General features: G+C 37.4%; 1 protein-coding gene across 8 annotated transcripts in view; it reads right to left on the bottom strand.

The window, feature by feature from the left end:
- The window catches only part of BIRC6 (baculoviral IAP repeat containing 6), a 231373-nt gene that overhangs the window by 190562 nt on the left and 14549 nt on the right, over nucleotides 1-26262 (bottom strand). For all 8 annotated transcript variants that reach the window (XR_015768921.1, XM_028117286.2, XM_028117287.2 and 5 more), the window contains exons 2-4: nucleotides 10746-10927; nucleotides 8373-8510; nucleotides 1180-1373 (exon numbers count right to left, since the gene is read on the bottom strand). Coding sequence is in view for 7 of the 8 variants with exons in the window: in XM_028117286.2 (XP_027973087.2) it covers nucleotides 1180-1373; nucleotides 8373-8510; nucleotides 10746-10927 (514 nt within the window). In the remaining variant the exon portion in view is untranslated. The remainder of the gene's footprint in view (nucleotides 1-1179; nucleotides 1374-8372; nucleotides 8511-10745; nucleotides 10928-26262) is intronic.

Raw genomic sequence — 26262 nt, 5'->3', positions numbered from 1 at the left:
CAGTGTTACTACAGAATATAAAAACCCTTCCCAAATGTTAACACAACTAACAGAAGTTATTTACATAAAAACAACAAAAAATAGGCAACTGATCAAGCAAAAGTCTCAGTTTACCAAGAGCTAAGCTAGTAAGGATCGCAAACTAATGTAAGAGCCACACTTAATAGAAGTTAATATATTCAGTAGGGGCTTTGCTAACATCAGCATGTACTATTTATAAATGTACTTTAGAAAAATGCACAGGAAGTTATAATTCACATCTAGTGAAAATGTGAAATGCTACATGGGAAGGCAAATGTGAACTTACCAAACTGCTAAATTTAATATTTCATTATAGCATTTCTAAATTTTATACTTTTGGTAAGAATCTGATGTTATGAGTCGACTGGGTGGCTCAGATGGTTAAGCATCTGCCGTCAGCTCAGGTCATGATCTCCAGATCCTAGGATTGAGCCCCCAGCTCAATAGGGAGTCTCTACTTCTTCCTCTCCCTCTGCCTCTCCCCCCTGCTCATGCTCTCTCTCTCTAAATGAGTAAATAAAATCTTAAAAAAAAAAAGAATCTAATATTATTTCAAACAAATCATTTTTTAAATGAACATATTACTATTGGCTTTTTTACAAAGTTTTATACAAAGCAGCACCTCAACGAATCTCTACTGAAGAAAATAATGGTTGAGGTATGATTTCTGTAATACACTGTTTAAATCCAGGGCAGGCAGCATAAAAATCTTAATTCAAAATTGCCCTAATTGATTTTTTAACTCTTTTCCTTTTTTAAGTAGGAAATAATATATGGCTCTTATACATAGGTTCTGACATAGCTTTTCAATTTATGAAAAATTCATCTCAAAGGTCACAAAATTTAATCAAGACAAAATAATTCTTACCTATTAAATAATTATATTTTTACACAGACTCAAATATTTACTAAGTATGGAGCTGGAATTTTCAAAACAGTTTTATGACCCCTTTAAATACCTTCCAAGCACCAAGAGAAATTGTTTAACAGCACTTCAAGTACTAATTCACTTCATTATTTTTACAAGAATCTGAATGGTTTTCCAAAATACTTTGAAATACGTTTTGAATCATAATTAAATTTTTGTTATTTTTGGTTAATCCAAAAACCTAATCAATTCAATTTCACTGTAACATCTCTTTATAAGCAAGGTTATACCTGTCCACAGAACGGCCTGGCCCCACTCCAAGTTCTGGACGAGCACTAGGTAAGAGGTAAGACAATCTGTCCATCACTGAGGATGCCACAGGTAAGGCAGCAACATTTTGATTTATTTTCTTGAGTTCATTCACAATGGCACTGGCAATGGACTTCAACACATGATGAGGAAGATGAAATGTAACCGTGGCCCACTGAAATAAATTGGGAGTGTAAGCAAAGGAAAATGTACTCAACAGTTTAAACCAAAACTGTAACTTATACATTATAAAATAAAGAACTATTCAACAGTCTCGTTTGTTTACTCCATTAATTCATCATTTAAAGCAGGAACTTACAATTATTTAAAAAAATGAAACCTCAATTAGAAAAAGACAGCTTAGAACCTGACGGTAGCACATCTTCTTACATATGCATCAACAATTTAGGGTAACAAAAATCATCCATTATTTTTCATATTCCTCCACCACATTTACAATGTTAAGCACAAACTAGGCACTCAAACCTCTCTGTTCATAAGAATGTACTTGTACAGTGTAGTGATACTGTACATATGCGTAGGCATATGAGGATTTACTTCAGTTTAGCAGACTCTTATGTTTTTATTGTTGTCACTATACACAGAGTAACGAAAAGCACAGATCTTGTCGTCACAGACTTGGATTCCAAGACCATCTTTACCATCAAATATGTGACCCTGGTCAAATTAATTTTATTCTCCCGCTTCTGTAATATGAGGAAAAACGAATACCTACTCACACAATGTTCTTATGAAAATTCAAGTGAGAAACGGTACAATGTTTAATACAGTAAGCATTCAATAAGTATTAACTACAATTATTTAACATTAAAATTATTTTAAAAGTTAGAAAGCAAAGATGCTAAGTATTATTCTTCTAGAGAAATAAAGTCTATAAAATAATTTCATTTCTATATCCTCCCCTGCTCACCCTATGATTTCCATTCTGTCTAGTACATTCTAGGCAGCCTACTAAATTATAACTTATCCATCTAACTAGAAAAACTTTTGGACAGAAACACAACTTGAATTGCTAGAGAAAGAGAAAGCGATAGAGACAAAAAATGAAAGCCTCTTATTTTGTTCCTAGAACTAACCCATTCATAATCCAGAGCCCCTTGCCTGAATCCCCTTGAGAAAGGGCACTACAATAATGCCCCATCATACACTGTAAATCGTACTCCAAACATTCCCCAAGGGTACCTGCAGACACACCCTACTAGAGTCACTGTCCACTGGGAAAGGGAAAATATTGTGATCTTTCAGGCTTTACAAAGAAGTAGCACTGAACTGATGTAAAACATCACTGTGGTCCACTAGTGAAAGTAGGGACTTATGATGGTCAAATGGTTAATAGAGTTTTGGCCCAAAGTTATCTCCGTGAGCTCTGTGGATCCCTGTACCTATCTTGTAGTTATTTGTCCAGTTCCCAAAAGTGTAACTGGAAGAGATATAAAACAGACAACCAGAAAAAGTTCCACATTGTTTCTCTAGTCCTCTTTAAGAACTATTAAAGGAAGAAGGGCCAAGTGGAAGCCCCTAGAATTTCCATTCTCTACAAACCTACTAAACCAGAGCAATACCACATTCCTGAGGAAATTTCTGAGATTAACACCACTATAAGAGACCTAAAAGATACAGGGGAATTCAAACTATCTCACCTTCATTTAACTGGCCTGTTTGGCCTATGCAAAACGTAAAAGGATCTTAAAGAAAAACTGGATTATAAACTATAAGGTGACTTCAACTGCAGCTGCTATTCCAGGTATCTTTACTAAAGCGAATCAACAAGTCCCTTCTAGGCAGTTACAGTTCTGTGAAATACTTTTTTCTTTATACTAATTTTTTTTAAAGATTTTTATTTACTTATTTTGACAGAGAGAGACAGCGAGAGAGGGAACACAAGCAGGGGGAGTGGGAGAGGGAGAAGCAGGCTTCCCGCAGAGCAGGGAGCCCAATGTGGGGCTCGATCCCAGAACCCTGGGATCATGACCAGAGCCAAAGGGAGACACCTAACAACTGAGCCACCCAGGCGCCCCTCTGTATTAATTTTTAAGAAACATCCAAAAGTAGACTGCTTTTATCTGGCAGTAACAATCAATCTTCAATCCTACCCTGGGACTATTGCTCATGTTCTTTACCATATCTAGTCTGTAGAAATCTTGATCAACTTAATATCCACAGCTCACCACACTGGTCTACTACATCATGCTGTAACACACTGTAACATCACGCTGACTGGTCCAGATGAGGAGGAAGTAGCAAGGAACTTACATGCCTTACTAAGACACAGCAAGCCAGAGAGGATCAATAATGCCCAGAAAAACTCAGACTACAACCGTTGTGAAGTTCCTGGAAGTCCAGTGGTCTGAGCATGTCAGGATATTTCCTCCAACATGAAAGACAAGTTGCTACAACTTATAAAAGCAAATAGTGAAAAAGAGGCACAATGCTTGGTGGGCCTAATTGGATTTTGGACCCACTATCCAACATATTTGAATGTGCTACTCTAATTCAATTATCAAAGAATATAGGCACGGAACAAGAAGCTCTGCAGCAGGTCCTGGCTGAACCACAAGATGTTCTGCTACTTTTACCACTGAGCATATACAATGACACTAGAAGTGTGTACAGCAAGTAAAGATGCTGAAAGGCCTGCCTGGCAAGCTGAACTGGGACAATCACTAGCACAGTGCTAGGGTAAAGCCACAACCTCCCCTGTAAATAACTGTTCTTTTCAGAACAGTTTCTGGCTTCTTAGTCCCTGACAGAAATTCATACCAAACCATGAAATAATTGTGCGATCAGAGGCACCTGGGGGGCTCAGTTGGTTAAGTGTCTAACTCCTGATTTTGGCTCAGGTCACAGGACCTCAGGATCATGAGATTGAGCCTCGCCTCGGGCCCCGCACTCAGTAGGGAGTCTACTTGAAATGCACTCTCTCCCTCTCCTTCTACCCCTCTCCTGCTCTCTCTCTCTCTAAAATAAACAAATCTTAAAAAAAAAATGCCTGTGTGATCAGAGCTGTCCATCATAAACTACATGTTGTATGACACACCAAACCATAATACTGGGAACAAAAGACAAGTCTCTTTTCATTGAGTGGTTTACAAGAGATCAGTCTTGAGAGTCCAAAAGGCCAGTTTTGGACAAGCGGAACAAGCAAGTAACTCAGACTTCCACAATACTTACTCTTGTTATAATCCCTCCTTCTCATTATACCTTGATGGCTTCACAGAGAACTCCTTATGAGGTAACTGTGGAAGAAAACCCTTGGCTCTGATGTACAGATGGTTCTGCACATTAGGCTGGTACCACCCTAAAGTGACGGCTGCAACATTACAACCCAATCAGGACAGCAGTGAAGGTAAATTTCAGTGGGCAGAACTTCAGCCAGTATATGAGGCCGTGCTCTTTGTCTAGATTGAGAATTGTCCATAAGTGAAGATCCTCACTGATAAACAGACAATAGCTAATGTTTTGGCTGGATGGTCAGGCATTTGGAAAGATCAGGACCGCAGTCAAGGGTAAAGGTCTAAGCACAGACCTCTCAAAATAAACAGATTGGGAAAATATTTATGAGGTACACAAATGCTCATCAAAAGACATCTACTCCAGAGGAAATGGACAAATTATACACATTGTATGAATGTCACTTACCCTCTCTCCATAGCCACTCCCAACGCTTTGCTCAATGGACCTGTATGCAAAGTGCCATGGCAACAGAGATGGAGATAATACAGGTCCAATAACACAAACATTCCCTCACTAAGACTAACTAGGCTACAGCTTTTACTGATTGCCTAATCTACCAATAGCAGATACCAAAGCTGAGCCACCAATGTCACACCATTTTCCAGGGGGAATAGCCAGCTATCTGATTACAAGTTGATTATACTGGATTCCTTCAGCCATGGATTGGGCATCAACTTGTATTCACTATAATAAATATGTGTTCTAGATATGCATTTACTTGTTCTACCTAAAATGCTTCTGCCATAGTATTAAACCACTGCCTACGGACTAAGAGAATGGCTTATGCACTATCATGGTATTCCACACAGCTTTGCTTCTGACCAAGAAAGCACTTCAAAGCAAAAAACAAAACTAAACAAAATAAACAAGAAAAACACAGCAATGGGCTCTTGGCTATGAAACTGACTGGTCTTACCATGTTATCATCCAGAAGGAGCTGGCCCGACCAAAAAAAAAAGTGTAGTGCCCTACCGAAGTCTTATTTTCAATACTAATTGGAAGAGAGGTTCTACCTCATAGGATGATGAATATGCTTAGAATCAAAACAAAACAACAAAAAACACCTAACAATTTCTCCTAATAGGGTCACTATTACACTTAATACCCCATCAAAGATTTTTTTCAAGCTTTAAGCTCTAGCGGTCCTACATCCCAAGGGAGGAGTGTTCCACCAGGAGTACAATGGTTCCACTGAATTATGCATTGAGACTGCTACCCAGCAATATTGGGCTCCTCTTGTCACTGAATCATCAGGCAAAGAAGGCAATTATTCAGCTGATTGGTATGATTAAAACGGACAAGGGGAAACTGGATTGATGCTAACTAATAGGGACAAGGAGAACTTAATTAGAAACCAAGAGGGGCGCCTGGGTGGCTCGGTTGGTTAAGTGTCTGCCTTTGGCTCAGGTCACGATCTCAGGGTCCTGGGATGGAGCCCCACATTGGGCTCCCGGCTCAGCAGGGAATCTGCTTCTCCCTCTCCCTCTGCCCTCCTCCCTGCTTGTGTGCGTGCTCTCTCTCAAATAAATAAAATCTTAAAAAAAAAAAGAAAGAAACCAAGAGATCCTTCAGGGTGCGTCTAAGTCCTTCCATGTCCAATAGTAAAAGTGAATAGGTGATTACAAAAACTAAAACAGCATCACTGAGGGTTGAAACCCTGCAAAAGTGAAGACTTGGGTGGGTCACTCCACCATGCAAAGACAACTGACAGCTGAAGTGCTAAGGACAAATATGAAATAGGTAGTAAAGGGACGTTGTAACTATCAAGTATATCCTCTTGACCATTAAAGACCTGAGGGATATAGTAGCTATGAATATTTCCTTCTCTTCTTATTACACATAATGTATGGATGTAGATTCAGATCCAGATACACAGATGCAGACAGACATGTAGACTTATCTTATGCAAGAATTCTGGATGTAGTTAGTCTTTAAGGTAGCACAGTTCTATTACCTAAACAGTTGAGACCTAAAAATAACTAAATTTTAGTAGTTAGTATCACCTAGGGATAGGTAAAATATCTATTGGAACTTTGTGTCTCTCATCTTTGGGGATGGGGAGAGGGAATCTTCATGTGTAAAAAGTAAAAACACAGTATTTTTGTTGTATTAAAAGTTCAAATATGCACAGAAAGTATGTATGGAGATGCTGAGTAGCCAAAGAGTATACTGTGCCAATTATGAAACTATTATCTGTCAGTTCCAAACTGACCCTTTATTTCTCTTCCCTATCATCTTAAGGCTGGGACTCTGCAAACTGCATTTCTTCTTTCCCAGCCAGTTTCCTGGCTGTAAGGTTCTGACAAAAGGAATACAGGATGGAAATTGGAAAGCATGAGGGTGGAAAAGACTTGCCCTGGCTATTACTTGTCACTGCTGTCAATGCTGATTCAGCACAGGACCTGGTGGCAGCAGTTGATTCTTCTAGTCTTCTGCGTTTTGTTTACTTAGCATTCCCAGAACCAGTCTCATAGAGCTCCTCAGAGGTAAAAACACCAGCCAAGCAGCACCTCTCTTCAGAGATCCATGTCTCAGCTCCTCAATCTCTGATCCTCAAGCTCCTGAGGTACCAGCTGGACAGGAGCTCCTCCTGAGGAGCCTGGATCCCAGACCCACAGAGCCTATTCTCTAAATTTGTAGGTGCTGACCACCCTAAGCTCTTGTTCCTTTAGACCTAGGTGACGGCGGCTTCCCGGGGTTACTATCCGTATGCTTCCTCAGGGCTTCCTTTCCACTTCTTCAATTCTCAAACACATGTTAAAATCAATTCCTGACGATAAATTCTCTTTGTTGGAATGCATAGTATGGTTTCTGTTTTACTAAATAAAATGTTCCATCAATGGGATAAGTTAATAATATTATGGTAAATCTATATTAAAAAATTCAGTATTAGGAAGGATGCAGCTGATCTGAGGATTAATAGGAAAAATATTCAAAGATACATTCTTAAGTGAAAAAAAGCAAGGTATATGCTATAGTCTGAATGTGTGTGTCCCCTGATCCCCAAATTCATCTGTTGAAATCCTAACCCCCAAAGGTGACAGTATTAGTAAACAGGGCTTTTGGGAGGTACTTAAGTCATGAGAATAGAGCCCTGTGAATGGAATGAATGCCTTTATAAAAGAGGCTCCCAAAAGATCCCCTGACCTCTCCATCATGTCAGGACACAGTGAGAAGGAGCCAAGTATGAACCAGGAAGAACGCAGCCACGCTGGCACCCTGACCTTGGATTTCCCTGCCCTCAGAACTGTGCACAGGAAACTTCTGTTGTATGTAAGCTACCCAGTCAGTGGTATTCCGTTAATAGCAGCCAGAAAAGATGACAGTACATCACATTTTAGTACTGTCACAATTTTACTTAAGAAAAAACATACTTACAAATGCAAAGATTATTTTTAGGAAAACAGTTTTTACTTTCTACCTTACACCCTTTGGTACAAAAATTTCATATGTATTACACTTATAACTTAGAAAAGACAGAAAAATCAGTAAAATATATCCAAGGATTTAATTCAAAGCACATTCTCACATAGACATCCTAGTCACACCTACCAAAAAATTATTTCAACGAAAGCCCAAATGGCCCATTTCCAAAGACATATTCCATTTCCCAATGAAGCTTATCACCTAACAAGAAAGTCTCTTTCATCAGCCTCTCGACCAATATAGAGCTACCAAGCACAGAAGCTTTAGGAACAAAGTAAGCAAAATAATTCCCACAAACTGAATTTAGACTTCAGGAAATAGTTTCAACTTTTAGGTGACTTCTAAACACATTTTGTTCTCTAAAAGAGAGAAATCTAGAACTGGAATATTTCCAAGGGTAGGTGGAGAGTGGGGGACAGGGAAAGTGAAAGTATGGAGGTATTCTTTCTATTACAATCCAAACAAGGTAATTTTTTTTTTTAAAACTTCTTACCTTAGCAACTTTGTGGTTGGCTGCAGTCTCATGGGATGTATTTTTTAAACCATCTTTGAGCTGTGTGATGAACAAATCATAACCTTCCGTACTAGAAATATCTACCTTTTCTAAACATGCTGATAAGAGCTGTTGTGCCTAAATAAAAAAGATGACCACAGAAAATTAAACACAACAAAAAAATGTTACATTCAGATCCTTATTCAAATACTTCAATTTGTAATGATTCTGACAGGTACTATAACTAAAGTTTACTACTTTTACTTTTTTAAACAAACTAAAATCACATATAATTAATCATATATTGATTTGAAAGACTGTTATAAATTAAATGAGATAAAGCAATGTATTCAGTGTAGTACCACAGAGTGAAGTTTCAATACATGGAAGCCATTATAAACCAAAGCAAGATAGAAAAAACTGGATAAGCTGACACCATGAACAAAAATGAAAGGTAAAAGTTTAAACAGATAAATGTAAAATCCTTCCGTGAGTTTTAAATACTCAAACTATGCAAAACTGTAAGAGGGAACATTCACTAAGTCAACAGGTAATATAAAAAAGCCCTCTGTATTGTTACCCACATATTCAAAAAGAACTACTTTAACAGAAATACACAGTTAACATATGGAAAAGAATACATCCACACTGATCCAACCAAACCTAGGACCCCATACTTTAGTGAAGACAGTGACAAACTAATGTGCTGTAGTAAAGGATGTCTGGGATGGTGGAAGATCTACAAACAGTATTATGCAAACAACAGAGCTGTAATTACTTAGGTACATAGAAAATCAGCATCAGATGTTAATGGCCAACAAGATAGAGGAGGTGACAGATGTCAAGTAAATACCTAACACTTCAGACACAATATGAAAAATACTGATTTGAGGGTCTATTTCATCATAAATATTCCAATATCTTATTGTAATTCTCTAGTTCTTTTTAAAACCTGAACAGTTTGATAACCATCTTTCATCACAGAATATATATATATCCTTTATTAGGATATCAGCCTTATTAAGTTACCATCTAGTATAAATTCCTCAAATTAGTAGGAAGAAATGTTCAATACAACTAAAACTAATTAATTCTCTATCCAAAAATTTTAGACATGACCCCAGATCCAAATATTCTGATGACAAAAAGAGGGCTACTCTCTTTTCAGAACTCAAACTTTCAGCAACATACTTTCAACAATAACATATAACAAACAACTACGTTACGACACTAAATGTGAAATCTAAGTGGATATATGTTAGTATCTTTTTTTAAATAGCCTTCCAAAAAGAGAATAAAAACATTTATACTGCACTTTATATATACACACTGACAATTTTCATGTTCTAAAAATGGGAAATATGCTATATTGCTTTTATCAACTAATCATACCACCAAATGCAAAACAATTCATAATTAACAACTTTGTATGAAGACAAAAATGGTATCTCACTTTATTAGGGAACACAGCATTAAAATCTCTTATATTTTATTTAAGATGATTTAAAATCTAATAACTTTGAAAAACATACTTTCAAATTACACCATATGAACATCAACGCACACTTAAAGAATTTAAATTAGGGTGAACCCACAAATTAAGTAATGAATATGTAACACTACGGAAACATACATATAACTAAAATTTTAAACTGGGATTGTTAAAAGACATGATACACACACACACAAAAAGATATGATACACAGTGAAGATTACTGGTTGTCCACTAATACTCACTCCTCCCTTCCATCTAATATTTAAAAAAGAACTACCTCTTTCCCCGTTCTTCTCAGCTTGATGTGACCATGTGACTAATTTCTGGCCAATGGGATGAACATGAAAAGGGTGTATATGAGAAAGTTTGTTAAACAGAACAAGAAAGAATGAAGGAGAGAAAGAAAGCGGAAGGGAAGGAGAGGGGGAGAAGAGACAAGAGAGAAACAAAGGGAGAAAGGGAGGGAGGAGTCATACCAGTGTGTTCCCCTGGACTTTCGCTTTCGCTTTCACTACAACTGAGAAATACTAATGAGACCTGGAACAGCTGTCATGAATTCACGGACGGAAGCTAAGTGTTGAGGTAAGCAAAGTTAACCCTACACTTAGCCCTGTACTGTTACTGAAAAAACTATATTGTCTAAGCCACTGTATTCTGGTGTCTCTGTTACAGTTTAACCTGTACGGTTCACACTTAACTACCACTTTGATAAGCATCAATTAATTATACAGAGGAATTAAACAAATGTGATCAGTAAGCCAATTCTTTGTTAAAAACAGGGATACATATATAATGTCCTCAAAAAACAACCTAACTTAACAGCTAATAGGTCTGAGAGTACATTAAGTAGAAAAGTACACTGATTTATTTCAACTTACCTCTGTAACAGGTAATTCAAGCTGAACCACATCATCCTGCTTTGAAACTGGAGTTTGCAGAGCAGTGTCTAACAACAAGATTCCATTAAGGTCCTTCCTACACCCTACTGCATAATCATCCACAAATATAACTTTATCCACCGCAGATATATACTGACATTTCACCTGTCCACCTGGTTTAGCTGTTAAAAGAAAAAAATTCAACACTTAAGATTTAAAGACTAATAATAGTCCATTAAAAATAAATGCTTACATGGAAGATAAATACAGTATCTAATCTTGCACTGGAAAAAATTGCTCTAAAAGACATTATTAGAACAACTAATACTTGTAATATGTACTATAGATCAAATAAAAGTATCACTGTGAAACTGTCAGAACTTGACAACTCCAGAGCTATTATAAAAGAGAATATGGCGGGGGGGTGGGGGGAGGGCGCCTGAGTGGCTCAGTTGGTTAAGTAACTGCCTTTGGCTCAGGTCATGATCCTGGAGTCCCAGGATCCAGTCCCTCATCAGGCTCCCTGCTCAGGAGAGAGTCTGCTTCTCCCTCTGACCCTCCCCCCTCTCATGTGCTCTCTCTCTTTCAAATAAATAAATAAATCTTTAAAAAAGAGAGAGAATATAGGGGCGCCTGGGTGACTCAGTCACTTGAGTGGCCAACCCTTGGTTTCGGCTCAGATCATGATCTCAGGGCCCTGGGATCAAGCCCTTGTCAGGCTCCATGCTCAGCAGGGAGTCTCCTTCAGGATTCTCTCTCCCCCTGCACCTCCCCTGCTCTCTTTCTCTCTTTCAGAAAGATAAATAAATCTTTTTAAAAAAAGAGAGAATATAATTGTTCTTAGAAATAAACAGGGGTGCCTGGTTGACTCAGTTGGAAGATCATGGGACTCTTGATCTCGGGGTCTTGAGTTTGAGCCCCACGTTAGGTGTAGAGATTACTTAAAAACATAAAACTTAAAAAAAAAAGAAACAGAAATAGTAAAGGGTAAAGGGGCATGATATTATGCAACCTATTCTCAATAAGAGCAAAAGTATTATGTGTATATATGTGTGTGAATGTTAAGAAATGTGGTAAAGTATTTAAAATTAAAATTGATAGAATGAGGTAAAGGGTACAGGGAAGTTTTTTGTTCTATACTATTTCATAATTAAAATATTCAGAACAAAATTTTTAAATATTCAGTATTTGTCATTTTTTGCAAAATTCAATAAGCATAAAGTCAGTATGCCAGTTTCTAGGTAATTACCACAAAAGTTTTTGGAGGCTTTTACATCTGAGATAAAATTATGGAAAATGTTTATAACCTAGGTTAAGAGAAATAGGAAAGTCTCTAGTTCACCCCCCACTGAATAAACACAGTCAACTACCAGTGAAGATCAACATTCCCTGAAGTTTCTGCTGAGTCAGTACTGGAAGAGTATTTTAATGGAGAAAGTCAGTGAATACACGACCCATTAAATTTCTCAGGGTAAGTCAGGGTGGAATTTCAGAAGTCTTATAAAAAACAGTAACAGGCAAGAGACTTTGAATACAAAAAAAAAAAAGTTTTAAAGATAACATCAGTTTCTATACTTAAATTTATAGACTTATAAGGTGATTAATGTTAAGTGTTTCTGCCACAAATAGTCTCTGTAAAAAGAGTTTAAAGAATGATCAATTGTGAAATTTTATTCCATTAGAAAAGATAATTCCCTGTGGGCAAGTAATCCTGCTGCCAGTATACCTCATCCTAAACTCCCACCACAACTCTACAGAACATCCCAGTAACTTGCTCTGCTACTACCTAATGAGACAAAAGCAGAAAAATAGAAATAAATCAGAGTCCTAGTTTTCAATCTCTAGGTCAACTATAAAACATGTTATAATCAATGAATATTGGGTTGGTATTCTTTTTATTTTTTTTCCCCAAAGATTTTATTTATTTGACAGACAGAGACACAGCGAGAGAGGGAACACAAGCAGGGGGAGTGGGAAAGGGAGAAGCAGACTCCCAGCTGAGCAGGGAGCCCAGTGTGGGACTCAATTCCAGGACCCTAGGATCATGACCTGAGCCGAAGGCAGACGCTTAACAACTGAGCCACCCAGGCGCCCCTGGGTTGGTATTCTTAATTTCAGATTATTATAGCTCTTTTGGACTCTAACAGACAGCTTGGAGGCATTACAAAACTGATTAGGAACTAATTCATTATCTACATAAAACGAAACAAAAATCTATAGTTCAGTTTCAGAATTAGAGGTCTGAAATATATGTTAGCATAAAGGAAAATAATCTCTGTAATACAATAAAACAAGAATATTTACCTAGCACTTCTAATACCTAGATAAAACCACAAGAAACACAAATTATAGAAACTCAGTAAAATTGTGTAAGAACTTGCAAAGATCATTTCAAAACTCCAAAACTCATTAACTATATATATTTTTAAGGACTTCTTTATGGGGTGCCTGGGTAGCTCAGATGGTTGAGCATCTGACTCTTGGTTTCAGCTAAGGTCATGATCTCGGGGTCATGAGATAGAGCCCTGCATCCTGCTAAGAGCTCAGCGGGGAGTCTGCTTGAGATTCTCTCTCCCACTCCCTCTGCCCCTCCCCCTACTCTTGCTCACGCGTGCGCGCTCTCTCTCTCAAATAAATCTTAAAGAAAAATAAAGCTATTCTTTTTTAAGAACAATTTTAGACTTCCAGCAAACCTGAGTAAAAGGCACTTAGATTTCTAATATATGCCCTCTGCCCCCACACATAACTATAAAATTTTGAAAAACAAAGTGCAAATTCTGCTTTACTGTTTTAGATATGTACATTTAAGTAACAAATTATAAAAATTATAATTTTTTCAGCTTTTATTTATTTGACAGAGAAAGACACAGCAAGAAAGGGAACACAAGCAGGGGGAGTGAGAGAGGGAGAAGCAGGCTTCCCGCGGAGCAGGGAGCCCAATGTGGGGCTCGATCCCAGGACCCTGGGATCATGACCTGAGCCGAAGGCAGACGCTTAACTGACTGAGCCACCCAGGAGTCCCCAAAATTATAATTTTGTTAAAAGTTCCCAAGAGAGGTATAAGATGTAAGTATTGAGACTCTATACCAATTTCCAAATGGGTTTCCATGCAACTCTAGAGAATTCCATCCAAATCATGCCACTAGAGATTCCTCAACAGATCTTGACTGAAAAAAAGTCAACACTGTTTTTACAACTTCTTATACACTATACAGTACTAGCACTCAAAGTAATGCACAGTGATCAAGCAGTCTTGCTGACAATTTCTTCAAGCCAGTATAGCAGCATGCAATAAGACTATGTTCATTAGGATGAGTTCATTCCCAGTTTTTGACCTTAGTTATGGAAGGTCATCCATAAGCAGAGGGCTGTACTGCACAGGGGGAAGAAAGGAGGGTATTATCAGCCATAGCCCCCTGAAGGATCTTCTAAGCTCGTAGACCTCATTTTAATTACATCTGCAAAAATCTTATGTCCAAATAAGGTCACAGTCTAAGGTTCCATGTAGACATCAATTTTGAGGGAAGATTATTTAACCCACTACCGACCCTTTCTCTCAATCTTTTACTCAGCCTGAAGACTATTTTTGAGAGGACAGCTTTGTTAATGTACCCTGGCAGTATGCTCGAGATTTACTCTTCTGCCCCTAGAAAAGTCCTAGATGGGGCACCTGGCTGGCTCAGTCGGTAGAGCATCCAACTCTTGATCTCAGGGTTGTGAGTTTGAGCCCCATATTGGGTACAGAGATTATTTAAAATAAAATCTTAAAAAAAAATCCTAGATTTCTGTGCAATTAAAGTATCTTGCAATGAACGAAGAATATTTTTGGAACTTTTCAACTTCTTACATGTTTGAGCAAGTCTTTTCTTATTTAGGAAGCAACAAGACAGGACAGAAATCCTCTAATTTCAGTTAAAAATGAAATCCATGCATGTTTAGGTCTGACCCAGAATTGAGTGTTTGTACAGTAAAAAAAAAAAACAAAAACACAAAAAACACGGGTTTCACAATCAGGTAAATTCAACATTTATTTTTAGTCATAAGAATAACCATTTTAAGCACAGAAAGAAAAAAAGAGATGAAGAAATCAAGAAACCTATAATAGAGCTTGACTGTGTCACTCAGAAAACATGTTTTCTAAGTCTTGTAGAATACTGAGTTATACTTTTATTCATGATGCTTTGATTCATGATTTTAGTTGTATTACTATTCAACAATCAATATATTTTAATGTTACCAATAATATTGATAAACTTATGACCTATACTTAAATTATATCTCCCAAAACTACCTTTAAAAAACTTTAATCCCATTTTGGCATGAACCATTTATTATTTCATTTGCCTTATGAGTTTAAAATATTTGGAAAATAAATTTCTCAAAGAAAGGTAAGCTATGCTTAAATAATGTTTGTTATGTTTTCCAAGAAGAGTTAGCTAAAAAGTTATTTTTGGCTTTTAAATAGAAGGAAAAAACTATGGTACATACCCTGTACTACATACTGAACCTTTTTAGAACTTTGTACAGAAGTAATCTGTAAGGGATGCCTGAGTGGCTCAGTTAAGCAGCCTACTCTTGATTTTGGCTCAGGTCACAATCTCAAGCCCCATGTCAGGCACCATGCTCAGTGGGGAGGCTGCTCGAGATTTTTTTTCTCTGCCCCCCCCCCCCGCTTGTGGGTGCACTCTCTCTCTCTCTCTCTAAAATAAATTTAAAAATCTTTTGTTTTTTAAGTGACTTTTAAACCTGCATGGATAAAGTTAAAAAAATGAGCAGGAAACTCAAATTCCTCCGTGTACAAAAGAAATCAGCAAACTTCTTGTGAAAAGGGTCAGACAGTAAATATTTTAAAGTTCACAAGATACATGGACTCTCTCACAATTACTCACCTCTGCCGCTGTAGTGCAAAGGCAGCCATAGCCCACATGTAAATAAATGGGTGTGGATGTGTGCCAGTAACACTTTATTTATAAAATTAGGAGACAGCCTGAGAGCTACAAGGGTTTGCAGACCCCTAATTGACACTAATGACTTGTATTAGTGCAGATATTCTTTCTGGGAAGGGAAAACTTCACAAAACAGGTTAAAATTCACAGCCAGACACAGTAAGTTTCTGAAGACTAACACTTGAAAGCAAACAGACAATAATGACACATTATTTTCATGGAAGTAATAATACAATAAAAACATGTATCATTAAAAACCATAAAGCTCATTAGGAAGTGGACAATTTTTTTTAAGTACTAGAGAAAAAGAAATTCTATACCAACAAAAATGTCCATCAGAAATGAAGGTGAGAGAAAGATGGCGGAGGAGTAGGAGACCCGGATTTTGTCTGGTCTCAGGAATTCAGCTGAATAGGGATCAAACCATTCTGAACACCTACGAACTCAACAGGAGATCGAAGAAAAGAATAGCAACAACTCTCTGAACAGAAAAGCGACCACTTTCTGGAAGTAAACTCAGCTGCACTTGGCAAAACTATTTATGATGGAAACCACTGAAGATTACTTCTTCAACAGAAGACCATCAAAAGAATTTGCTGCTCATCAGCTGCCATCACTGTTATTTTTCAAGGAGCCTAAATCAAGCACCACTGGGCAGATCAGACATGATGCCATACTCTATGGTCTGAATGTGTCCCCTGGAAGTGAGACTAGCGCTCTTCTAAAAGAGGTTCCAGAGAGATCCCATGTCCCTTCCACCATGTGAGGACACCGTGCGAAGGCACAAGCTATGAACCAAGAAGAGGGTCTTCATCAGAACACAGCCATGCTGATGCCTTGATCCTGGACTTCCCAGCCTCCAGAACTGTGAGAAATAGATTTCTGTTGCTTATAAACTAAAAAAAAAAGAAGGTGAAATAAATTCTTGGATGAAGGAATACTATAAATTTTGCCAGCAAAGCTACTCAAAAGAACTACAAAAGGAAGTTCATCAAATATAAGAAAAATCATTTCAGAAAACTTAACAGTAACAGAAATGAGGGAAGATCAAGAGGAATGGTATATATAACCAATGATTTTTTTGTCTCAGTTCTTTAAAATATATTTGAAAACTGAAAGCAAAACATTATATTGTCTGAGAGGGTTTCTAATGGATGTAGATGTAATGAACAAGTAAACTTTTAAAAGAGGGGAGACTACGATATAGTAAAAAGTTTCCTACGTTCTGCTTAAATTGGTAAAGTACTGATTCTAAATACACTGTGAAAAGTACATATACTGCAATCCCTCAAGTAACTACAAAAAACATATACACATAATTACAGTAAAAAAAAAAAAGTTAAAATAATTAAAATATCAAATAACGAGGGGCACCTGGCTAGCTCAGTCAGTGGAGCATTCAACTCTTGATCAAGGGGTAGTGAGTTCAAGCCCCATGCATGTTGGGCAGAGTCTACTTAAAAAATAAATAAATAAAATAACCAAAAAAAAAGGGAAAAGGAGAGGAAACAGAGGAAAAGGGAGAAAGTAAATAACAAAATAGAGTATCTAATTCAAAATGTCAACAATTACATTAAATATAAACAGTCTAAATATATGCCAATTAAAAAACCAACTGTCAGAAAGAAGTGAAAAACACATATACAATCCAATTCTGTGACGTCTATAAGAAATTTTTACCCTTCTAAGAGAATAAAAGAAGCACTGGCTGGTTCATTCAGTAATGTGACTCTTGATCTCAGGGTTGTAAATTCAAGCACCACCTTGGGTGTAAAGATTACTCAAAAATAAAAAAAATACGGGTGACTGGTGGCTCAGCGTCCAACTCTTCATTTCAGCTGGGGTCATGATCTCAGGGTTATGAGTTCAAGTCCCACAGTGGGCTCTAAAAAAAAAATTAGAGGCGCCTGGGTAGCTCAGTCAGTTAAGCATCTGACTCTTGGTTTCGGCTCAGGTCATGATCTCACAGTTGTGTGATTGAGCCCCATGAAGGGCTGCACACTCAGTGTGGAGTCTGCTTCAGATTCTCTCTCCCTCTCCTTCTGCGTCTTTCCCAGCTCTTACCTGCACGGACGTGAGTGCTCTCTAAAATAAATAAAATCTTTTAAAAATAAATAACAATAAAAATTTACAATAAAAGGATGGAAAAAAGATATTTCAGGCAAACGTTAAAGAAAAGATGAAGTAGCTATATTTATATTAAACAAAGATCAGAGCAAAGAAAATAACCAGGGATAAATGAGGTCATTACGTGATTAAAGGGCCAATTCACAAAGAAGAAAAAGCAATACTAAATACGTATACACCTAACAGAACTTCAAAACACATACAGCAGAGCACCTGGATGGCTCAGTCGGGTAAGCCTCCGACTCTTAATTTCAGCCTAGGTCATGATCTTAGGGTACTGAGATCAAGCCCCGAACTGTAAAGCCTTAAGATTCTCTTTCTTCCTCTCCCTTTGCCCTTACCCCCTCTTAAAATTAAAACACACACACACACACACACACACACACAGCAAAAATTAATGGAACTGAGAAGAAATAGGCATCCAAATTACAGCTGGAGACTTCAACACTCCTAACAGAATAGATTAAAAAAACCAGCAGCAATATAAAGAAATTGAACACCACCATCAACGAGTAAGATTTTTAGAATATTCCACCTATCAAAAGTAGAATACACATTCTTTTCAAGTGTACACAGAACATTCACCAAGATAGATCATACCCTGGGTCACAAAACAGACCTTAACAAATATAAAAGAGCTGAAATTAGAAGTATATTCTCTGACCATAATGTATTTAAGTAGAAATCAGTAACAGAAATATAAGAGGAAATACTTGGAAAATAAACAACATACTTCTAAATAATCCACACGTCAAAAAGTTTCAGATAATCCAGAAAATATTTTTAATTGGAATGAAAATGAAATATGTCAAAATGTGTCATATGCAAATAAAGCATTGCTTAGAATGAAATATGTAGGAACTAAATTCTTATACTGGGGTGGGGAAGAAGGTCTCAAATCAACAACCTAAGCTTCCTATTTAAAAAAACTAGAAAAAGGGCGTCTGGGTGGCTCAGTTGGTTAAAGCGACTGCCTTCAGCTCAGTTCATGATCCTGGAGTCCCGGGATCAAGTCCTGCATCGGGCTCCCTGCTCAGCAGGGAGTCTGCTTCTCCCTCTGACCCAACACCCTCTCATGCTCTCTCTCTCTCTCAAATAAATAAAATCTAATAAATAAATAAAAACAGAAAAACTAGAAAACGAAGAGCAAAATGAATACATAACAAGCAAAAGAAAAGTAATGATAGCAGGAATCAATGAAAATGAAAATACAAAAATAGAGAAAAATCAAGGCAAGCAAAAAAGTGTTCTTTGAAAAGATCAGTAAAATTGGTAAATCTCTAGGCAAGGATAGCAAAGAAAAAAGACACAAATTACCAATAACATCAAGAACAAAAGAGAAAATACACTATAGATCCTGCAACATTAAAAGGTAATAAGAAGGAGCACCTGGGTGGCTCAGTTATTAAGTTGTCTGCCTTTGGCTCAGGTCATGATCCCAGGGTCCTGGGATCAAGCCCTGCATCGGGTTCCCTGCTCCGCGGAAAGCCTGCTTCTCCCTCTCCCACTCCCGGTGCTTGTGTTCCCTCTCTCTCTCTCTGTCAAATAAATAAATAAAATCTTTAAAAAAAAAAAAAGGTAATAAGAAAATACTATGAACAACACTATACACATAAACTTGACAACTTAGGTGGTCAAAATAAAGAAACCTGAAAACTCAGACTGCCAAAATATACTTAATACTACAAACTTAAAAAGATAATTGGGGAATAATAAAGACAGAGCTACACATATAAAATTGAAGGTAGAGGTGAAATGTACCAATTGACTGAAACCACAAAGTACCAAAACATCCCATATGAAACAGATACTCTGAATTAAGGAAATTGAATTCATAGTTAAAAATCTTCCAAAGAAACCTCTGGGCCTACCTGACTTTACTGCAGGATTTTATCAAATATTTAAGTAACAAGTAACACCAATTCTACACAATTCTCCTCCAAGAAAGAGTAGTGGGTATACTTTCAGACTCATTTTATGAAACCAGCATTAACCTGATGCCAAGTCTAGAAAACGCACAAAAAAACTATATACCATTATCCCTCACACATATCGATGCAAACACCCTCCACAAAATAAAAGCAAATGGAATTCAGCAAATATAAAAAGAATAATAGACCAGGACCAAGTAGAGTTATCCCAGGAATATAAAACTGGTTCAAGGGGCACCTGGGTGGCTCAGTCATTGAGCGTCTGCCTTCGGCTCAAGTCATGATCCCAAGGTCCTGGGATCGAGCCCTGCCTCAGGCTCCCTGCATGGCGGGAAACCTGCTTCTCCCTCTCCCACTCCCCCTGCTTGTGTTCCCTCTCTCGCTGTGTCTCTCTCTGTCAAATAAATAAATAAAATCTTAAAAAAAAACAAAAACTGGTTCAATATTCAAGAATCAATCAATATAAGTTACCATACTATAGCTTAAAGAAGAAAAGCTACATGATAGATGCATTTGGCAAAATATAACATCCTTTCATGATTAAAAAAAAAAAAACTCGGGCGCCTGGGTGGCTCAGTTGGTTGACCGACTGCCTTCGGCTCAGGTCATGATCCTGGAGTCCCAGGATCGAGTCCCGCATCGGGCTCCCTGCTCAGCAGGGAGTCTGCTTCTCCCTCTGACCTTCCCCCCTCTCATGTACTCTCTCTCTCTCATTCTCTCTCAAATAAATAAATAATAAAATCTTAAAAAAAAAAACTCAGCAAATTAGAAATGAAAGGGAATTTGCTCAACCTGATGAAGGACATGTACAAAAATCCTACCACTATCAACATAATTAACGGTAAAACAATGAATACTTTCCCCCTATAATCAGAAACAATGCAAGGACACACTCTCACCACTCCTATTCAAGATCATACTGGAAGATCTAGCCACTGCAATATGAAATGAGAAGGATTTAAACGCCATACAGATTAGAAAGGAACAAATGAAACTGTCCCTATTCACAGACAACATGATGAACCTATGAAGAAAATCTAAAAACAAAACTCCTAGAGCTAATAAATGAGTTTGGCAAGGTTAGAGTAAACAAAGTACATAAAAATCAATCAACTGTACTTCAACATACTAGAAATCTGAAACTGAAATCTACAAAAACCAGTTTATGATAGCTTTAAAAACATAAAATAAGGGTTCCCGTGTGACTCTGTTGGTGAAGCATCTGCCTTTGGCTCAGGTCATGATCCCAGGGTCCTGGGATTGAGCCACGCATTGGATTCCCGGCTCAGCAGGGAGCCTGCTTCTCCCTCTCCCTCTGCCTGCCATTCCCCCTGCTTGTGCTCTGTCAAATAAATAAATTTTTTTAAAAAGCATAATAAAATACTTAGATATATATCTAACAAAAAGTATACAGAATATGCATGCTGAAAAGTACGAAAGACTGGTTAAAGAAATCAAAGACCTAAACGGAGGCGCCTGGATGGCTCAGTCATTAAGCATCTACCTTCGGCCCTGGGATTGAGCCCGCATCAGGCTCCCTGCTCCGCGGGAAGCCTGCTTCTCCCTCTCCCACTCCCCCTGCTTGTGTTCCCTCTCTCGCTGAGTCTCTCTCTGTCAATAAATAAATAAAATCTTTAAAAAACAAAAAAAGACCTAAACGAAACCATGGTCAGGGACTAGAAGGGTCAATATAATAAAGTCAATATAATAAGGGTCAATATAATAAAGTTGTCAATAATCCCCAAATTGCTCTATAGATTTGATGTAATTTCGATCAAAATCCCAGCAGGAGAGGCACCTGGGAGTCAATATAATAAAGGGTCAATATAATAAAGACGTAGATAATCCCCAAATTGCTCTATAGGTTTGATGCAATTTCGATCAAAATCCCAGCAGGAGAGGCACCTGGGAGGTTCAGTGGGTTAAGCGTCTGACTCTTGATCTCAGCTAAGGTCTTGATCTCGGGGTCGTGAGTTCAAGTCCTACACTGGGCTCCACAACTGGGCGTGGAGTCTGCTTTAAAAAAAAAAAAAAAAGGAAAAAAAATCCCAGCAGGATTTTTTAGATATAAAGTGATTCTTAAATTTATTTGAGGGGCACCTGGGTGGTTCAGTCAGTTAAGCATCTGCCTTCAGCTCAGGTCATGATCCTGGAGTCCTGGGATGGAACCCCATGTTGGGCTCCCTGCTCAGTGGGGAGTCTGCTTCTCCTTCACCCTATGCCCCTCCGCCTGCTCAAGCTCCCTCTCCCTCCCTTTTGCTCTCTGTCTTAAATAAAATCTTTTTAATAAAATAAAATTTATTTGAAAAGACAAAAGAATTGGAATAACTAAAGCAATTCTGATAAAGAATAAGGCTGGACAAATCACATTACGTGATTTTAAGACCTACTATAAAACTTATAGTACCGGGGCGCCTGGGTGGCTCAGTTGTTAGGCGTCTGCCTTCGGCTCAGGTCATGATCCCAGGGTCCTGGGATCGAGCCCCGCATCAGGCTCCCTGCTCCACTGGAAGCCTGCTTCTCCCTCTCCCACTCCCCCTGCTTATGTTCCCTCTCTTACTGTGTCTCTGTCAAATAAATAAATAAAATCTTAAAAAAAAAAAAACTTATAGTACCCCACAAGAAAATATAATAGTGGCAAATGGTTAGACATAGAGATCTATGGAACAGAAGAGAATCCAGAGATAGACCCACATAAACATGGCCATTTGATCTTTTAAGTTATTTTTAATTCTGGTAAATCAACATAGCAAAATTTAGCATTTTAACCATTTTTAAGCACACGGTTGAGTGGCATTAAGTTCATTCACACTGTTGTGCAACCATCACCACCATCCATCCACAGAATGGATGGTGCAAAACTTGCAAAACTTGAGCTCTATAACCATCATGCACTAACTCCTCCTTTCCATCTCCATACCCCCCAGTGCCCAGCAATCACTATTCTACTTTCTTTCTATCTCTAAGAAATTGACTGCTTCTAAGTACCACATTATAAGTGGAGTCATACAGTATTTGTCCATTTGTGATGGGCTTTTTTCTATAAGCATTTTGTCTTCAGTTTATCCACACTGCAGTAAGTGTCAAAATTTCCTTACTTTTTAAGGCTAATATTCCATTGTATATATACACCATATTTTGTTTATCCATATAGCCATCAATGGACACTTGGGTGGCTTCTACTTTTTGACTATTGGGAATAATGCTGCTTTGAACATGGTGTACAAATATTTTTTCAAGACCCTGCTTTCAATTCTTTGGGGTATATACTGAGATGTGGAATTGTGATTTCATATGGTAATTTTATTTTCAATTGTTTGAGGAAACACTATACTGTTTTCCATAAAAGCTGCACTATTTTATATTCCCACCAAGAGTGTACAATACGAAGGTTCCAATTCTCCACATCCTTGCCAACACTTATTTTTTTAATAATTTTTTATTATGTTAATCACCACACATTACATCATTAGTTTTTGATGTGTTCCATGATTCATTGTTTGTGCATAACACCCAGTGCTCCACGCAGAATGTGCCCTCTTTAATACCCATCACCAGGCTAACCCATCCCCCCACCCCCCAACACTTATTATTATTTTTAATGACAGTCACTATAATGGGTGGGAAGTGGTATTGCATTGTGGTTTTAATTTATATTTCCCAAAATATTAGTGATGTTGAACATCTTTTCATGTGCTTTTCAGCCATTTGTATTTCTTCTCTGAAGAAAGATCTACTCAAATATTTTGCTCATTCTTTAATTGGGTTATTTTGTTGTTCTTGAGACGTTAAAGTTCTCTACACATTCTGAATATTAATTCTTTATATATACCTGGATATGTGATTTGCAAATATTTTCTCATATTATGTGTTTGCTGTTTTACTCTTTTGATAGTGTCCTTCAATGCTCAAAAAGTTTTCCTTTTGATGAAGTCCAACTTGTCTATTTTTTCTTTGGTTGCCTGTGCCTTTGATGTCATATCCAAAAAAATTACTGCCAAATCCAATGTCATGAAGCTTCCCCCTTTGTTTTCTTCTAAGAGCTTTATAGTAGTTGTAGCTCTTATGTTTAAGGGTCCAACTTCATTCTTTTGCAATGTGGATATCCAACGTTTCTCAGCACAATTTCTTGAAGAGATTGTCCTTTTCCCCCACTGAATGGTGTTGGCCTTCTTGTCAAAAATCATTCACGACATATGTGAGGGCTTATTTCTGTGCTCTCTATTCCATTAGTCTTTATGTCTGTCTATACCAGTACCACATTGTTTTGGTTACTGTAAAACTGTAGTAAGTTTTGAAATGTGAGTCCTTCAACACTGTTCTTCTTTTTCAAGAACACTTTGTAGAATCCCTTGAGATTCTACATGAACTTTATGTGGGTTTTTCTATTTCTGCAAAAAAAAAAAATCATTGGGCTCGTGACAGAGATTGCACTGAATCTATAAATCACTTTGGGTAGTACCGACTTTTTAACAATATACAGACGAAGCACTTATAGGGATGCAGAGTTAAGTGGAACTCATATTTTTAATGGAAAAACATAATGGCACAGCCACACTAGGTTTGACAGTTTCTTTTTTAAGATTTATTTTTTATTCATTTATTTGAGAAAGAGAGAAGACATAAGCAGGGAGGAGGAAAAGAGGGAGAGGGAGAAGCAGACTCCCCACTGAGCAGGAAGCCTGACGAGGGGCTTGATCCCAAGACCCCAGGATCATGACCTGAGCTGAAGGCAGACACTTAGACTGAGCCACCCAGGCATCCTGGTTTGACAGTTTCTTATAAGATTAAATACAAACTTATCAAATGGTCCTGTAATCCCACTTCTACGTATTTATCCTAGAGACATAAAATCTTACATTCACACAAAAAACCTGTACTCAAACATTTATAGTAGCTCTATCCATAATCACCAAAGCTGAAAACACCCAAGTGTCCTTCAGTGAGTGATTGACTAAAAAATGGTGACACATCCATACAATGAAATACTGTTTATGTATTAAAAAAAAAGAACTACTGATACATGATACATGTAACAACTTGAGTGAATCTCAGACATTATGCTAACTGCAAAAAGTCATTATCAAAAGGTTACATACTGTAGGATTCCATTTCTAGGACATTCTAGAAAAGACAAATAGTATGGAAAACTTGATTGCCAAAGGTTGGAGGGGAACAGGATGGGGGAGGGGTAGACTATAAAGGAAACAGCACAGGTGTTGAAACTGTATCCTAATTGTAGTGGCAGTTACATGAATCTATGCATGTATTGGTAATACACAAAAAATAGACTATCTTATTGTAGAGTATTAAAATTTTAAAATATTATAGAAGAAAAAATGGGAAAATATCTATAATATGCTATTAACTAAGGAAAGGGAGGGAAATAGTTTATAAAATATCACTGCAATCCAAATTCTATAAAAATATATTAAACAATGGGGCACCTGGGTGGCTCAGTCGGTTAGGTGTTACCTTCAGCTCAGGTCATGAACTCAAGGTCCTGGGATGGAGCCCTGCTCTCTCTCAAATAAATAAAAACTTTAAAAACTTCCTTAAAAAATATATCAAACAATAGAAAAAAGCAAAAAGAAATTGTTACACACCAAAATGCTAACAATGGCCATCCCTAAGTAACAAAATCATAGGTGACTACTCTTTTCCTTAGTCTACTTGATGTCTTATAATAAATGGAAATTCACAAAGGTAGGAAACTGTGTTTTTTAAAATCATTTAATCCTAATACCCACTTCAAGAAATAGTCAATTCTTTATCAAGGCACTATCCATGTGCAACCCTACAAAACTTGCAAAAATATTATCTGAATTACATTATCTTTGCAAACTGACAGGACACACTGTAAAATTCCATTTCCACAGAGATAACATCAGAGTTCAATGCTTAAAATACTCTACTAAAACACAGTATATAAAAACATCAAGGTCAATAAAGGGGGTATAAAATTAATGTTCTTACAATGATTTTAAAATATAATTAAAGTAACTTAACAAAAGTTGTTAGTACACTATATTATTCAAACCCAAGGCAAGTATTCCTGTAAAACTAAAGTCAGTGCAAAGCAAAGAAAGTTTGGGAAAGTTCAGGCGCTAGGCCATGAAAAAAGGGTAACAAATGGACGAAATGCAAAGCAGTGATAGTCTTATTCCAAATAAGAGAATCAACATCTACCTAGGCATGAGAGTGGGTCTCCAAAAGATACAGACTTACTGGAATTAAGAATTCCAAGTTCCAGGGCGCCTGGCTGGCTCAGTTAGTGGAGCATGTAGCTCTTGATCTCAGGGTTGTGAGTTCAAGCCCCGCCTTGGGTATAAAGATTACTTAAAAAATAAAATCTTTAAAAAAAAGAGACAGAGAAAGAGTTCCAAGTTCCAATTCTCTCTACTCACTTTATCCAAAAGTTCCACCAAACCACCTATTTTACTCTAATCTTAAGTACCTGATAACAACTGAGAAAGTTTTAAGAACATAATCATCACTGAAGTTTCCAGGGAT

This window comes from Eumetopias jubatus, unplaced genomic scaffold, assembly GCF_037043125.1.
Source record: "Eumetopias jubatus isolate StellerSeaLion01/CBP00866 unplaced genomic scaffold, mEumJub1_p1.0 scaffold_9, whole genome shotgun sequence".
NCBI lineage: Eukaryota > Metazoa > Chordata > Mammalia > Carnivora > Otariidae > Eumetopias > Eumetopias jubatus.
Note: the sequence above shows the minus strand (reverse complement) of the source record. Positions and strands in the feature narration are given on the sequence as shown.